The 17,247-nt window shown below is 43.3% G+C and overlaps 1 protein-coding gene across 1 annotated transcript in view; it reads left to right on the top strand.

Moving 5' to 3' along the window:
- LOC104035456 (amine oxidase [flavin-containing] A) overlaps positions 1 to 17,247 on the top strand; it is a 29,885-nt gene that overhangs the window by 8,387 nt on the left and 4,251 nt on the right. Inside the window, 8 exon segments of the mRNA XM_075728111.1 lie at positions 4,755 to 4,859; positions 6,134 to 6,225; positions 9,260 to 9,401; positions 11,254 to 11,403; positions 12,720 to 12,879; positions 14,153 to 14,249; positions 16,197 to 16,250; positions 17,169 to 17,226. Coding sequence (XP_075584226.1) covers positions 4,755 to 4,859; positions 6,134 to 6,225; positions 9,260 to 9,401; positions 11,254 to 11,403; positions 12,720 to 12,879; positions 14,153 to 14,249; positions 16,197 to 16,250; positions 17,169 to 17,226 — 858 coding nt within the window.

Below are 17,247 nucleotides of genomic sequence, written 5' to 3'. Positions count from 1 at the left end.
CCCCAGACTTTCTTTCCAGCCAAATTACTCAGTGGCTACTGTCCTGTAATTCATCAAGAATGCTTTAGGACTGAGAAAAGGCAGTTGTGCTGGAGTTGTCCTTTCCCAGAAGGGGCAGATAGCTTTTTATTCTTACATCGGTCCTTGAAGGTCTTGCTGTGCTCTGTTTTCCCCTTCTCTTTAGTAGAAGATCCTAGAAAGTAAAGGCATTAAGGCCTTGGTGTGGTATTAAGCTTTTCATGTAACTGTAGTCCTCGAATATCTGGCTGCAGCACCCAGCTCTGGTATATGTAACATTACTAAATAAGGACTGGTTTTGCTTATTTGTTTGCTTATGATTTTCAGAGCAAGGTAATGCTTGACAAAAGAGGACCATTTGTATGCAATGCTTTACATTGGCCATCTAGTCTTTCCTTTCCTTCATCTAGCTTTAAGATTAAGAGATTAAGGTGCAGCAGGTAAGTCTGTGACTAAGCCTGTGCAGATCGCTGTAAATCTGCAGTTCGGCCATGGGAATCACAGACAGTCTGAGGCACTGCAGCTGAGCAGGGAAGGATGCCCACCTGAGGGCTCACACCATATGGGGCCGCTGCTCTAGCTGCGTGTGCTGCGCACAGCCCAAGCGCTATAGCAACCTCTGCTCTGGGGCGCAAGGGATGCTCCTCCTGTGCTTCCTGACACATAGCATAACTCATCCTCAGCATGGAGGGCAGGAGCCAGACTTGCTGTCTCAAGACTGGCAAAATTGTCTGCTCCTTTTGCACAAACCGAAACTTGGAGTGGTGTCACAGCTGGGGCGGCTTGGGCTTAATTCCTGTAGTTTCAGCTACAAGCCACAGCGTAGCCCTGGGCAGGGAAGAGACAGACCTTGCAGAGCACATCTCTCTCTGCTGCCTTCTTTCTAACCACTGAACTACAGTGCTCGGGGATATTGTTTCCTTTGGACTGGTGTGGGGTAACTAATCCAGGCAGGCAGCAGGACTCAAATGTGAGGTCCGCAGGAAAGCATGCGACACACCAGCAAATGAAAAAAAAGTTAGATAAACTCTGTGGGTCAGTCAAGCAGCCTTGTGTTAGCATGGGAACAAAGCCAGTAGATTAGTTGCCTTTCAGTTAAGAAAACAGTAGTTCTCAAAATAATACGCCCGGAACACTACAAACGTTTAAAAATGGAATATTGCAAGACCTTGCCTGCTTGCAGTGAGCTCCTCTGTGAAACATGCAGCCAGGGCTCCTTTGCCTAGTAAGGAGACAATATTAAAAACAAATTAATAACTTACCAGCCCCAGGTCATTTGGGCTAGATGTATTTCCTGCTGTGGAGATACTTTTGCAAGAGAGAGAGTTGAAAAACTGATGTGGCTAAGACTGTTTGGCTCTCACTCCCTGATAGGCAATGGGAATTTCTCTCATGGGATTTGTTAAAAGTGGGCTTTCCTCCAATCAGCACCCACCTCTTATAGGTCCAGCTCCTCTGCACAAGGAGTTAGTGTGTCTGTGAACTATTTCAGGTGCTCTGAATTCAGTCTCCGCCTCTTCCAGGTCTGTTAGCACTGTTGTATTTTTCCAGCTTTTCCTGCCCTTGGTCTCCAGTCTTACTGAAATTACATTTTTTTGCATGCAGAAGAGAGCAACCAAGTAATGCAACTTTAGACTGTTAATTATCAGTTGGCATTTCATAGTTCTCAGGGGATAAAATATGTTTTCCCATTGATCTTCCTGGGCTATGCCATTGACCAAAGATGTGGGGATAATAATATTTTCAGATCAGTAATGAAAGGATAGTTCTTTTTTCAAATGGCAGATAAATGAATACTAATGTGATATATGTCATACCAGTGGCTGAGGTCGTAAGATTTCTTGATCAGTCCTCAGCAGTTTGTGGTTATGGTGGTCTAAAGCTAATATAGAGGTGGAAAATTTGGAGGAAAATATTAGGTAGCCACGCAGTGGGCAAGTTCTCTCACAAATTGCCCCATCTGCAGCAAACAGGATAGTTTGGGAATTCCTGAACCTGTAGCTGTTGAACACAGTAGAGTTAATACTGGGAGTTAGAGAAGCTGTTTTGGCACAAACCACATCATAGAGTAACTGAGAAAGACTTTTCTTGGACTGTTGTTTCCAGTAATATAAGGAATAGATTTGGCTCAAAACAAGAGGAGGAGAGGAGCCTTAGAAGAAGTTACTTGTCTTACTTTCCTTTTAAATAAGTGTTTCTTTTTTTGAGTTAAGTAAGCCAAGGATAGGTATTTGCAAGTTACAGCACTCAGTACAAGCACAGTCAGTTATCGAAAAGCTATGTGAAAAGAGGTCTTGCTGAACAGTGAAAAACTTCAGGAAGTTTCCCCTGCTACTGCTGAACAGTGGGCTTGTCTTTTTCCTTTGTACCCTTGCAATATTGACATGACAGAACCTCAGTAATAACTTATCTTTACCTGTTGTTGGGTGGCCTGACAGCATTGCACCTCATCTCTGCTTAGGGGCAGGATTATTGGTGTTAAAGCACGTCAAGGAAGACACATTGAAGGCACCTGCATTGCTGACCAGAATAAAAAGTCTAGCAATAAATGAACTTTGAAGGAGCAGTATTTGATGATCTTTTTGAAAAGGAAAATGTTGTGCAATAAGAAGAAAATGATTAGCAATTTATTGCTGCTTTGTATCAGGATTTCCTTGTTTGATACAGCATTGGTTTCTGACAGTAAAAGCTGTAGCATGCAGTATATCACTTTGCATGCGTTTTTTGGTCCTCTTTTCCATGGCTGAACACACAGTGCTCCAAATGGGCAGTGAGAAATCATGCTCAGGGAAAAGGAAGAGGCAGTGCTGTGCAGAGGATTTCCTTGGTGGTAGCTCACAGGAGCATTTTCTCTGTTCTTGCCACAGCAGAAATGCATTTTGCATACACACATGCACCTGGAGAAGGCTGGAGCAGCACCCCCCACCCACCTTCCTCCAATGTAACTCTCTAAAACAGAAACAAACAGGGATGAAAGAGAGAAAAAAAGTACACGGGATTAAGATTACATACCCAGAAATCCAGAAGTAACCAACCACCACCAGAGGCATCCTGGTGACTTGAAAACTCAACATTTGTTGGAAATTGAAAAAAAAACCACCTTTAAGCACTGTCATCTCAAACTGAACTAAGTGCTGAGATCATAACTTTGTGCTTTGCTTGGCCCAGAGCAGAGATTACTCTGTCTCGACTAAACAGGAGAGCGTTTTTGCTGCTGCCCTCACTGAAGATGGGGAGGAGGTACAGCACAGTGGGCTGTGGGCCTGGCTGGCCGCTGGAGCTGGGTCACCACTGCAGCCGTCCCCTAGTGAGAGAGGGACCAAAGCAGTGTTGGCCATAGCAAGACTTCTGTCCCCTACCCTTGCACTCTTCTCTCCTCCGTTGTACCTGCCCTGGGGATGACAAAAGTTGACCAAAATGTGGGAGTTTGGCTTTTTTACTGCTTTTGCCAAGTCTGAAAGCTCACTATGGTCTCTGAATTTCATCTTGTGCCTTTCATCTTTGTTATGATCTTTGCAGAAAAACGTTCTGAAGATTATCAGAAATCCGTATGTATTTGCACACATGTACATGATTATCAGTGGGGAGGACTGATAAATTCTCTCACGCTGAGTGTAGGGAAGGGGCACTTGGCTCCTGGTTCATGTGCCCCTGTCCCTGGGTCACCATCTCATGCATTTGTGGCACTGCAGCCTCTCGCTTGCTCTGTGACTCCCACCTGCCAGGTGTGATGGGCTGGTATGGTATACATTGCACTGAAAAGCACACTGCACGCAGCTTAGCATGACAGCTCCTACCTGTCATGGTCTAGCGTGTTTGCTGCATCCTGCCACGTGACCTTGTGCAAACTTTTGACACGCCTGGAAGAGCAAACATTAAAGAGGTCTGATGAGAACTTTGCCATTGACTTACAGGGAGGAAGGTTCAAAGCAATTTAATGAGAGAAAAAGTTGCCTGCTCATCCAGTCCTCTTTCAGATTAAAGTTATCACAAAGAACCAGCTGCTGTTAGATTGTTCCACTTATCATTATATCACAGCATTATCTGAAACAGTCTGTATTGCAGTTGCAGCTATATGTCATACACATTGTAAGTACTGATACTGTTTTTACAAGTGTACAAAATTTTTCTTCCTGCAATGGAAAACTTTCTTTTTGGCAATTTTTTTTTGGGGGGGGGGGGGGGGGGGGGGGGCTATATTTCTCCCAAGGTACTTGGCATAATAATGAGGTACGTTTGCTTTTTATAGACGAGGTGTACAATAAAACTGTTTAGATAGTTTAAAAGTTTAAAATGCATGTAATTTTAGACCGATGCAAATTTTAGGATGCACATTTCAGCAGGCAGGCAAACATTAGATACAATCGTATGTAATAATGAAGAATACTGAGGAACAAGGAATAGCATCCTTGGCCATTGCTTGAGTCTCCTAGCCCAGGATTTGACAACGTGCTCAGAACAAATGTACCCCTCCCCATCCCTGCCAAATTAAAAAAAAAAAGTGTTATTGTCCTTTTTAATGTCAGCCCAACTGTTTTTTCCCCTCATACTTAGCTTCATGCATTCCATTGTTTAGGTGCATATGCAGGAAAATAAAAAAGGACAAAGGAAAAAAAAAGCTAGGTCTTTTGGGGTAAAAGGTCAACCGTGTGGTGACTTTGAGAATTTTGTGTTCTTGAGTAATGAAGATATGCTCTGTTGTGTTTCAGTTGCTTATGTTCTTATGTGTATTTTAGGGAAAGTCACGCCATTTCACAGGTATTTCCCCTTCAACATGGAATCCCTTAGTTTATCTGGATTACAATAACTTCTGGAGGACCGTGGACAAGCTGGGAGAAGAGGTAGGCTGTGTAAATTGCATCTGTTTCCTACAGTCCTCATGTCACCGTGAGTAAATCTGGTTTGGTTTGGTTTTGTTTTGTTTCTGTCAGGCTTTTTTATTGCTTCTTTAATAAAAAAAAAAAACCCAAGAAACATTCATCAGGAAAGATATCTATGTTGCCCAGTAACTATCAGGAGTAACAGGGCTTCCTCACTGAGAGGGGGTTGGACTAGAAGACCTTTAAAGGTCCCTTCCAATCCAAACCATTCTATGGTCCTATGAGAGGATACAAAAATATCTGGAGGTGTCTAAGATATCTGAAAAAAATGAGGTTGAACCTCAGTGTATGTACTTTCTCATGCCAGGGAAAACCATTCCACAAACAGGGAGATGAGAAGGGTTTTTCTCCTTCCCCTGTGACAGCCTTTTTGAATAAGGATGATTCTTTTCTGTAGCTGCCTAAGCTGGGCTCCAGTTTGGCTTCATAGTAATTTTATTTCTAAAATTTTTAAACAGTAAATGCCTTCAAAATTCAAGCAGTACAACTGCAGATATTCCTGTTTGCAAAAAGTAGCCCATGGAACGTCATGCTGTCTTTCACATATTTATCAGTTGCCTTATAATCTGGCTACAAACCAGGGGCCCTACCTTACAATAACTTTCAAGCATAACTAACTGTATTCCTGCAAAGTTCATTGGGTTTATGTGGTTTTTCAGAATCAAATTTGTGCACGATGCTACACTTCTTTGTCAAATAATACATATTTTTTAAAGATTCAGATATATGATAGTGTCCTCACATGTCATGGTACTTATTGCAATGGATTATTATTAAGAACTTAGCTGTCTAAAAATAATTTAATAGTATCTAGACATTTTTGCTCCCTCTGTAGTTAATAGAGAGACATAGGGGCCTTCGGATACCCGTCTTGTAACTGACTGAATCTCTGACTAGAGAAAGAATTTTTCTCTCAGCTCTTAGAGGACACCAAGACAACTAAATTAGAATAGACACCTCACTTCTGGATGACTAAAGGGGAGATGAGTCCCAACATATTGATACAGTTCATTGGTCAGACAAAGCCAGGTTTGGTGGTCATGGTACAATTCATGTCCACAGGTGTGAATGGCAACTATTCCATTTAGTGAATTTTTTCCAAATTTATAGCCATGTGCAGGGGACAAAAGCAACTCCTGGCCAACATATCAATCAACTCTGTGCCACTAACTAGCTGTGACCAGGCAATGATATAGTACTGAATAATTTCTTGAATATTTTGCCTCTGTCTCCAGATTCCTCTTGAAGCACCATGGGACACTCCACATGCTGAAGAATGGGACAAAATGACCATGAGAGAGCTGATAAATAAGATTTGCTGGACCAAGTACGTAAGTCTTTATTCATTTTGAAATCCAGCTGGAGAATGATAGTAGCTCCCTGGCAAATTCTGGGGTACAGCTGAGTACAGCTGGGGTACAGGTGGTGAGAGAGCAGGAGGTGTTTGAGATGAGGCTGGTCTCTGTGATGGGCTGCTGTGAGGAGGTGGGTGAGGGCCTGTGGAGGATAAAGTGGTATGCAGACCTTGGGTTAGCTGGCAGATGGGATTAAAGGTGTTAGGGAAACCTGGGGTTTGCCTCAGCAGGCCCTTGCACAAGAGAGTGACAGCGTCAGCTCTTCTCGCCATACTTTCGCTTCACTCGGAGAACGTGTGCCTTTGTCTTTAGGAAAAGCAACATGTAAATAAAACTCTGCTTTGTAGATATGAACAAAGGTCACTTGCAGGCACAGAAGTGGAGGCAGAAGGAGGTGAGGGGGCTTCCCCAGCCCCATAGTAGGCTAGGAGCTGAGGAGTGATGTCCTCTGATTCAGCTATGTCCTCTCCTGCGCAGTTATCATATGTGTCCGCTTTTACTGCGTGAGCTGCATCAGGTGTACCACAGAGCAGTCAGGTGCCTCTGGCACATCGGAGAGCAGCACGCCGTGCCAGAGGGCAGCTGCTTTCCAGTGCTCGCTCTGTGGATGGGGCAGCACGAGACCCGAGGAGCGGGGAGTCAGCAGCTGTTGGCTCTGGAAACTCTGGAGAAGTTAAAATGCCGCTCCATGTTTCAGCAGTAGTGCCTGCTGGGCCTCTGAAACCCTTGGAGGGCAACAAGGCAGCAGAGGCACCCTTTCTTGTTGCCTTTTACCTCCCTGGCTGGTTTGTGCCTGAGCCTGGTCAGGAGCTCTGTGTTTGCCCCAGCAGACCTTTTGCTGCGCTTACTCATCTCTGCCCATTGCAGCGCACCCTCCCTCTGCTCCTTGGGAAGCTGTCCTTGAATGCCAGCCAACTCTTCTGGGCCTCTGTGCCCTACAGGGTAGTTTCCCATAAGATGCTGCCAAGCAGGTCCCTGAGGAGGATAAAATCTTCCCCTCCAAAATCCAGGGTTGCAATTCCGCTGTTTGTCTTACTCCTCTCAGGATCTTAAACTCCACAGTCTCATGGCCACTGCAGCCAAGGCTGCCCTTCAACTTTGCATCATCCGGCGGGTCTTCCTTGTCTGTGGGTAGCTGGTCCAACAGAGCATCAACCCTAGTTGTTACGAAAAAGGCCCAAAGTGTTGTATCACCTAGAAAACGGCCAGTGTGTTTTATATGTCTATGATGGGCCACACTATATGAATAAAAAAAAGGAACAATGTTTGATATGGGGTGATGACAACTGGAAATACTTTTTTCTTCCTTTCCTTTTTCAATTAATTCTCTTTATAAGGCAAAGAGAAGTGTGCTCATTGAGCACTTGCGTCCCCTCTTGCTGTGCTGGCCCTTGTGCTATTCTGTGACGCTCTTCTCCCTTGTATTCAGTATCTTTTATTTGTGCGGCTGTGCTCTGTTTGCCCTTTCATTCTGTGGTTTAGCACTGTGCCTGCAGCTTCCTGACCAAAACTTTCCATTTGAAATTTATTTTGCTGGCTTAAATCTTGATCCAGCTCCATGTGATACAAGGTACAGCCGTTTGGACTTTCTTTTGCTCTCTGTGGCATTGTAGTTTTCTTTACAATTAATTTTATGAGCCATTTGCCTGCAAACTCGGTCACTTTGAGCTACCCTTTCTGGTGCAAGTGCACTGGCTCTTCCTGTTCTAGTTTTTACTGTTCCCCTCAGTGAGTGAGCCGGTGGAGTATAAGCAGAACTGGGTCTATAGTGATCTCTCCTGTAACATGCTTCTCTGCAAGACTGTCCTACTGCCCATGGGTTTGTGGTACTCCAGTTTTAATGGATGTGCTCAGCTGGAACACGTTCAAAAACTCAGTAAAAAGCCATTCTTGATATTCAAGCCGAGCCAGATTTTTCTACACATAGTTAAAAACTGTAGTGCCCTAAACAAAAGCTCTTCCTCAGGATTTTCTGTATGACTTGGGTCAAAATTACAGAAAAAGATTTGTTTGTTGTGTCATGGATCAGCATCTACTGATCCTGCAGAGACTCTTCACATTTCTGAGGCCTGAACCTGCTACAACCGTTCAGCATCTTGGTGCTTTCAGGATTGTTGTGGAGGGTTCTTGCATGCAGGATGTTTTCATATCCTGGCTAGTGAACTAGAGGTGTCTGGACGTCATACCCAGGGAAATGAGGTTATAAAAGTTTATGGTACATATTTTAGCCCAGATAACTTGCAAATTTCCTTTCTTTAGCAGGTGATTATAAATTCATGTTGTTTTATGAAACTTCATCCAAATCAAAGACTTTTCACCTTCTTTGCAAAATGATCTCAATTCTCTTAGCAATCTGCAGCCACAAATGAAAGAAACCTGCATAGCCAGGTCCTAATTTCCGGCTGCTGTAACTCTGTTTACGTTCAGAGGATTTATTGTAGTAGACAGCTGACCCTCTCCTTATATTTACGGCAATGATTGCCAGTTTGGTTTCTCTGGGTTATTTACCATGTCTGATTCTTGGTTTCACAAAAGGTCTGTGCAGCAGTATTACGTGGTTGATGGGGAATGTCTTGGCTATGTGGCTAGTTGAGTCCCTCAGGACCCATCAGACCTTGGAAACTGAACTTATGTGCCCGATGAGCTCCCCATGGAGGAGAAATGCAGAAGAGTTTCACTAACTGGTTATCAAATGCATTCTTCTGTTGAGAAAAATATTTGTTCTGATGAAAGGAATAGCAGCAGGAAAACTATTTAAAGAAATAACTAAGGTGAAATCAGTGGGATTTCAAACTGGATGGGTAGATGCTTCGGGAGGGAGAGAGGTGCTCATAAAACCCATTGAAACAGTCTCGCTACAGGCTAAAAAATGAGACAGACAGAAATCATCTTGGCCTTTCTGACTTTGGAAGAGCAGCTCTTATCGAGAATAACAAAGAAAATCCTGAAAGCAGTCAGGAACTCACATTTACTCACTGCCTGTTTCTGCTCCTGTGTCTCATGCAGAGCTGCTAAAGAATTTGCCACCTTCTTTGTGAATGTCAACGTCACGTCTGAGCCTCATGAAGTCTCTGCTCTCTGGTTCCTGTGGTACGTGAGGCAGTGCGGGGGTACAGCCAGGATTTTCTCTATCACCAATGGGGGCCAGGTACAAAATTTCTCATATTCTTCCTCCTTTCTTGAAACCATAAAGAGCAAGTGGAGTGTTGTACCTGTCAAAGCTCTGCAATGAATGAAAAGAGGACGAAACACCAAGTTCATGTGGCACCGCAGACAGTTATGTTTTCATGGGGTCGAACAGCCTTCTCAGCTACTTCTGTGCAATAAGGGATTTTATTAGCTAGGCTTTGGGATAAATTGGGACAATTTAATCAATTGTTTTTTCCTGCATTCACTTCAGCACAGTCCTTTTGTTGCTGTTTTGTTGCTTTTTTGCCAATTTGTTTTTTACGGGTTACTCAGCGCATTTGAATGTTTTCAAGAGATCAAAGCAGGTGTACTTCAGAGTGAAATACTTTTTTGGCATTGAAGCCTCTAATGACAAGAGTTGGAAGTAGATAGCAAAAGGCCCTTCCTTCTTGGGACTGCTCACATGGGAGCATGTTTTATGAGCTACTTCAGACTGTTTCTTGCCTTGGTTGTGGCAGGCGCCTGGTTGCCTACAGAACATCAGAGTTTTCACGTGATTGTTCTGGATGAAGTTTCAGAAAAGGGGAGAGAGGGGTGTCAAGGTAATTTGGATGTGGTATGTTTGCACCCTTTACTAGCCTCCTACCTCAGTTAACGCAGCTTCAGAAAGCACGTGCAGCATTTCAGACTTAAGCTACCAACAGCAAAAGTGGAGACAGTACCACACCCTTCCAAGTGTGCTGGGATAGGGAGACATTAAGAGAAGTTGCCTGGAGAGATGTGAAGTGTCCATCAACATCTGTCCACTGGGGTAAGAACAGAAAACCATGTGACAGGAGGATGGAAGTAGAGCTAATGCTGCCCTGGGGTGGGAGCAAGACCCAAGAGCATTCCTCCTCAGGAGCCCCTCAGCCACATTTGCTGTCCCATGTCAGCAACTGCTAGGCATTGCAGCAAGAATTAAAAATAAAATTTGTCTCCAGATACTCATAGCTAAACAAGATATATGGAGAGGGGAAAGCTAGCCTGGGAAAAACACTTCCTTTTCTTTGTGCCTGGATGAGGCAAGCTGTCTTGGTTTCTGCCATGCTTCCCTCTCCCCTCACCCCAATCAAAATCTGTTGAGCAGAAACACTAAGGGTTTCTGACTTAGCGGCCATGATGAGTCTTGTAAAACTTCAGGCAGCCATTTCAGTCTTTCAGCACAAGACTTTGTGGAACCTTTCCTCCCTGCCAGTACCAGCATCTTATATGTAAAAGTAAGCTGCTTGATATAGCGCTGGTGGCTGGCAGATAAAAGAGGGTTAGTGCTTCCCCTGAGCCTCTGCACAGACATTGCAAGGAAATATGTGTCACAGATTGTGCTTTTTCCCAGAAAGCGATGTCTTTGTGTCTTCCCAGGGACAGATAAAGCTCATTGCCTGCCGCACTTGAGGCCAGGCCCAGTTAAAAATCTGCCTTGCTTCTGGGCTGGTGCAGGCTTTCGCTGTACAGATGCAAGTTGGTGTCTTTGTCACATATGAGGGTTTTGGTAGCGCAGTGATGGGTAAAATACTCAAAACCTCTTTTTAATGAAGTGATATGTTTATACTAGCTAGAACACCTGCATTATATTTGTTTGTTGTCTAGGCTTCAAGAGTCTTTAAGCCAGCTAATTGAGGAAGCCATTGCAAAAGTGGTTTAGGCAGCAATCCCCACTGAGGATCAGGTTTATGCTTTCACTCTTCTGAAAGTCTGGGCCTTTTTGTGCACCCTTAGGACTTGCAGATTTGGCCTGGAGTTTCTTGGTTATGAGCAGAAGTCACATTCACTGTCATTCTGATTAATGCTGGTGATTTTTTGTTTGTGTTTCTTTTCTATTTGTTTTTTAGGAGAGGAAGTTTAAAGGGGGTTCTGGTCAGATATCGGAGAAAATAATGGAACGCCTCAAAGGCAGAGTTAAACTGGAGAGACCTGTGGTCCGTATTGATCAGACAGGTGATAATGTCACTGTGGAGACTCTAAACCATGAGATATATGAGGTAATTGGATCAGAATAAAAGTAGAGTATGCATTTAGTGGGGGAATACATCTGCTGTAGCTCTTAGCCAGATGTAATCAGGAAGTACCCATTTGTGTGTGTCTATTTCTCAGACTATGCTGACACTCTGTGAAGCCTGCGTTATGGATATATTTATGTCTGGGTCTCTTCTTGGTGTTCTGCTAGTTAGTTTCTGTCATTACTTTGCCTTTTCTGCCTTAACTTTTTCTGTGATCATATTATTACATTTTAGTTCTGCACTGAGACCATTTCAAAGAAAGGAAAAATAACGTTCCTGTTTTTATCTAAGTTTGTGGTTTCCAGAGTGAAAAAAAAAGGACATTTCAAATGCCTTTAGTAAGATGTTGCCTCTGTGCAGTAGTGCTGTGAAATGCTCCATCAGTACATGATTACCCACAGTGGCACCCACAGCGTGGCAACTCCCTTCTGCACACAGAGCCCAGCCTGCCACAGGGGTTCGTGCAGGACCATCATGGTGTACAAGACCCCCATCTCACTGGTGGCAGTGTTTGGAGGAGATAAAGAAAGCTAAAAGAAAGGGAAGAGGCTGTTTGGCAGAGAAGCCAGTCTAAGGATGTCCTGGAGGGGGGGACTCTCTCCCTCCCCCAAGGATTTTTAAACCCTGGAGTTAAACCACTGGCTTCTCCCTCCATGCTGGCTGAGCAGCAGCCAAGTCAGAGGAGACAGCCATCCTGTACTCAGCGGCCCCACCAGTGTGAGAGTGCCTGAAAGCAGCAGCGTCTGTTGTGATATAGTGTCACCCTGAGCCCCGAAGCAGAGCATCCTTCATTGCTCCAGTCAGACACAGGACCTGCGAGAGGGATGGAGCGTGTTCAGGAAAGCTGAAATCACCATCAGTGTTGCTTGTCCTGAAGTAGTATCCTGTCAACATGCACAAAAGTGATTATTCTGGCTTTTTAACAGCTTGTATTTCAGACAAATGTGGGTCATATTTTCCTGAGGATGATAAAAGGCCATTTTACCTATGCCATAAGATCTATCTTGTCCCATTTCCCCACCTGTCTTGAGCCAAGTTTCAGCTCCGGTCCTGTAGTGTCCGGAAAGCTGTCAAGAATCATCTAATGACAAAACAACATGTGTTTCCCAGCTCCTTTTTTTCTGAAATGGCTGAATTATTTTGGTCACCTGGAAATATCTGTGTGGGAAAGCCAACTAGCAAAGTCAGGTGTGGGAAAGCTGTTAACAACTAATAAGAGCGTCTTTCAAACATGTCCTGCAGGGTGACCTCAGTGAGAGGCAGCACCTTGTCTGTACTGACTGCGTTTTATGTTTCAGGGCAAGTATGTGATCAGTGCTATCCCTCCGATCCTGACAACGAAGATTCATTACAAACCAGAACTGCCACCAAAGAGAAACCAGTTAATTCAACGTTTGCCTATGGGATGTGTCATAAAATGCATGGTGTACTACAGGGAAGCCTTCTGGGAGAGGAAGGGTATGTGGGGAAAGTGAAGCACTTGGGAGCCCCATGCTACACGAATTTTGAAGCTCTGCTCTCTATCAGGGAATAAATCCAAGAGGGGGTTAAATGTGCAAAACCCCCAAACCAAACACACAGAGAAGTGAAAGGTAAAGCTCCTTAGAAAGGAGAGCTCTTCCTCCAAGCTTGAGTGCACGCCTTGTCGCAAAGATGAGTCCAGACCCAAATAGGATCCCGAATCTCATTGGTGCTAGCTGAGGAGGGACAACTGAGAGAACAGGCAAGGTTTCCTGGGGAAGCATTGCTGAAACCTGCAATGCACAGAAGCAGTGACCCTGCAGCAGCAGGTCCCTGCTTCTCCCTGCCAGGGACAGTTAGGACAGCCAAAGAGAATTTACAGCAGTTGACAAGGAGAGCTTAAGGTGTAAACAAGACCTTTGCCTGTTTTTAATCCTCTGTTCTACAGACTTGATATCTCAGAGGACTGGAAAAAGTAGGTTAGCTTTTTGTTTAACTCAGTATTTTTTCCATGTACTGCAACATCATGTGTTTCTCAGCTTTAACTGATACCATTTCTAGAATTACTTGCATGAAAAGATTGGTTTACACTTCCTGTGTAACGATACTGAGAGTTGCACTGGGCGAGAATATTTCTTAATCAAAAGATTTTGCCTGTTTCAGGACATAAACCGGCCATTTGGATTAGAAAGAAGTGTAGGCAGGTTTATACACTGCTTATCTATATGGGATTTTTTGCGTGTTCATCTGAAACATGTACTGATGTGTTACTAGGTTAGATGGCCCATGTTTCTGCTGCATTAGTGTTACAGGACAGCATTCCTGACAGGCTTACTGTCAGCAAAATCAATACAGGGTGTAAATTTGAGCCCTCAGTGACCAGATGTAATTACACTGGGTTTTGTTGCTGCTGTTGTAGTTTTGACCAAAGTTACTCATGGAATGAACCATCATAGTTCTTGCTAGATCCATTTATTTTTAATGTTTATTGCCCCCAATATAGACACTTGCAACAATCCACAGAAAGTCCTTGCTAAGTAATAATGGAATTTAAATATGACTTTTATAAGTCTGTGTACAAAATTTCACAGAGTCAGAGGGAAGAGAGGAGAGAGACTGTTACAAAAACACTTCAGACATGTAGGTATTATTGGTGATGAAGGAATTACTGTAAATTCCTTTTACAGATAATTTTCCTTGCTCATTACTATCATAAACAATGATCTTCAAGTTTCTCTGACAATCATTTTGTTTTCTTTTCCCTCCCTAGGTTATTGTGGTTCCTTCATCATTGAGGATGAAGAGTCTCCAATTGGAATAACCATAGATGACACGAAACCTGATGGATCTTTCCCTGCCATTATGGGGTTAGGAGCTTCTAACCCATACTTACAGATGTGTATTTCTTTTTGGATGAAGGAGTGGGAGGAGGAGGAAGAGGGGAAATGGCCAGGTTACATCAGTGGTGCCCACTCCCACAATCTTCATAAATGGAGGAGAGCACTTCTGACAAGCCTCTTGTGCCTCTCTAGCCCATATAAGCTTTTAGGTGAAGCTTCTGCTACAAGTAGCCTAATACAAAGGACATGGTTGGGAAGGAGTTGCTGAATTCAGCTGTAGTTCATTTTAAGCATTCAGTTAATGTTTATTTGCTGTGAAGTAGATTTAGAAATCAATTCCTTTCTTACCTAGCTTTGTGAGCCTGTATTCGGCTTATGTTGGGCCTTGTATTTAGCGCCTGGGCCAAAATGAAAATGCAGTTGCCTGAGAAATCCTCATTTGTCTCCTTTCCCCATTGAGCTGAGGCAGGACAACGAATATCAGCTGGTGGTTGAGCAGAGCAGCAGCTGTGCAGTGAAGAAATCGGGATTCTGAAGAAACTGCCAAGTAAAAAAGTTGTAGTTTGGACAAACAGATGGGGAAGATTAGATTGGATATTAGGAAAAATTTCTTCACAGAAGGAGTGGTCAAGCATTGGAACAGGCTGCCCAGAGAGGTGGTAGAGTCACCATCCCTGGTGGTGTTCAAAAAATGTGTAGATGTGGCACTTTGGGATATGGTTTAGTAGGCACAGTGGTGTTGAGTTGATGGTTGGACTGACAATCTTAGAGTTCCTTTCCAACCTTAATGATTCCTAGTTTTTACTTTCATTAAAAAATAATCCAGCCACCAAGCCAGGAAAAAACATGAAATTAATTATTACTCTACCCTTAATTGTTTTAGTGGTGGACTTGGTAGTGTTAGCTTAATGGTTGGAGTTGATGATCTTAAAGGTCTTTTCCAACCTAAACAATTCTATGAGTCTATGAAAATATGTAACAGCATTGACTGGTTTTTTAAATAGGCTAAGCCAATACAAACAAACAATCTTTACAAACGTTTCCACTATAATCTGAGGTGAGACTGCCAATATAAATGTCAGGCAACTACTCCTTAAGTGTCTGGCAAGGAAAGCGTGCCACTTCTACTGAACTGTACATATTTATGGGCATGTTCAAGGCTTCAAAAATTCCACAACCTGAAAGCAATAAGCCTCCTCCAAACCCCATATAGCAAACAGTTTCCTGCTTTCTCCTTGAGGATTTGTGCAACTTTCTAAAAGAGTGTAGGAACATATTTCATCCTCTGGGTACCTCTATTAAGGTCAGATGAACTAATCACCAAATCTGTTTCCTTCAAGCTGAATAAATATTAATCCCAGTTCTTACAGGACTGGTCCATGACACCGTGCAGTGCATGTCAGAGCAGCAAGCTCCCATCACTTATTAACACCAAATGACACGGGCAGTGGTATGGCCAGCTGTCTGCGAGACTTCAAAAGCTCAAGAAAACTTAGGGTCTCAGCCCTTTTGGATAAGACCTAGGTATAAGAGGGTCGGCAGTCCAAGCTAGTTTGCTGGGCACTGTCATCTCTCTGCCCACTTTGAGTGTGGGCTCACTTTGCTCTCCTAAGTCAGTCGGGATGGGGAGTTCATTCCCACGGAGCAAAATGAGGCCAGTGCTGGCAGCTTTGAAAACACACTTGCAATCCACAACTTTCTCATCTGGCAGCTGCCAGGCAGTCCTCTGCACCTGCCCTCTGGGAATGCATGCTCTCCCTTTCAATTAACTCCCCAGGGTACCCTGCACAGGCCTTTTCACCTGTGTGAGCTGTAATTATTAAGTGATGAGGTATGATGAAAAAATGTCAAGCCCATTATGTACTGGTAAAGTGCTTTGCCTGTCTTTTTTTAGAGTTAGTTCAAGCAAGAGCTTGCAAATCAGCTGGGCTGCTGACACTGTGTGATATTTATGTGCCATATTTTTCTTTTCAGTTTCATCCTTACCAGAAAGGCTGTTAAACTGGCCCATCTCACTAAGGAAGAGAGGTAAGAGTTCAGAAACTGTAAATATTTCAGAAATGGCAGTTCTCTGGGATGCTTCCCCACAGGAATATGTGTGTGGATGTGTGTGAATGTACACGTACACACATGCTCAGTGCAACTACCAATACTGGAAATTGGGGCAAAAATTGCGCTTTTAGATAAACAGGCCAAGACACTAATGCTATTATCCATCCAGTTATGGATATTTCTGAGTTTCCGAGTCCTGCCCGCTCTTCCATGTTATGACTTATCAGCACTGTCTCTCTGCGTGAACTGAGATTTTTTTCCAAAGACGTTCCCAGACTGCATCCCTACTGAATGATGCTTCACCCCAGGGCTATAGGGAGCACTGACAAGTGTAGTTTTGAGTTTCCTTCGCATTCATACTGGGTGATAAAATTTTTAAACCTCTGTTTTTACAACAATATGGTTTCTCCATTAGTCTGTGAAATGAACAAACAGTACTTTCTAAATGTGAGTTTTGGTACACATGCAAGTGAAGGAGAAGTTCCACTTAGGAATGCGAGTAGTATTCTCCAGCTCATATTTTGTTCTCAGCTGTAGTAAATCTGTAGGGATTTCATTGATTTATATTGCTTCTCTTCTGGTCTTACACCAGTGAACATGAGAATGAACTGGATCTGCATCCCAAAATAACTGTACAAAGATTTATTTTTTCAGAGCTCATTGCCAAAATCAACCTTCATTTCCTATTCCCTGGGTTCATTTTGGATGTCACATTTAGGCATCCGCATTTGAAATATGTATATTAAGAACTTGAAATCAGACTTAAAAACAAAGCCAAGCCCAACTTTCTTTCCATTGTATTGCAATAAATGTGATTTTTTTTGTAAGAAGAGCAATAGCTGAGAGGTTTTTTTCCACCTTTTTTTTTCTGACTCTGATTTTATTTTCATATAGGAAAAAGAAGATCTGTGAGGCATATGCCAAGGCAATGGGGATGGAAGAGGCTTTACATGTAAGAAATGAATGCCTGTTA

This window comes from Pelecanus crispus, chromosome 1, assembly GCF_030463565.1.
Source record: "Pelecanus crispus isolate bPelCri1 chromosome 1, bPelCri1.pri, whole genome shotgun sequence".
Classification (NCBI taxonomy): Eukaryota; Metazoa; Chordata; class Aves; order Pelecaniformes; family Pelecanidae; genus Pelecanus; species Pelecanus crispus.
The sequence above is the reverse complement of the archived record's forward strand: the minus strand, read 5'-3'. Positions and strand labels throughout refer to the sequence as shown.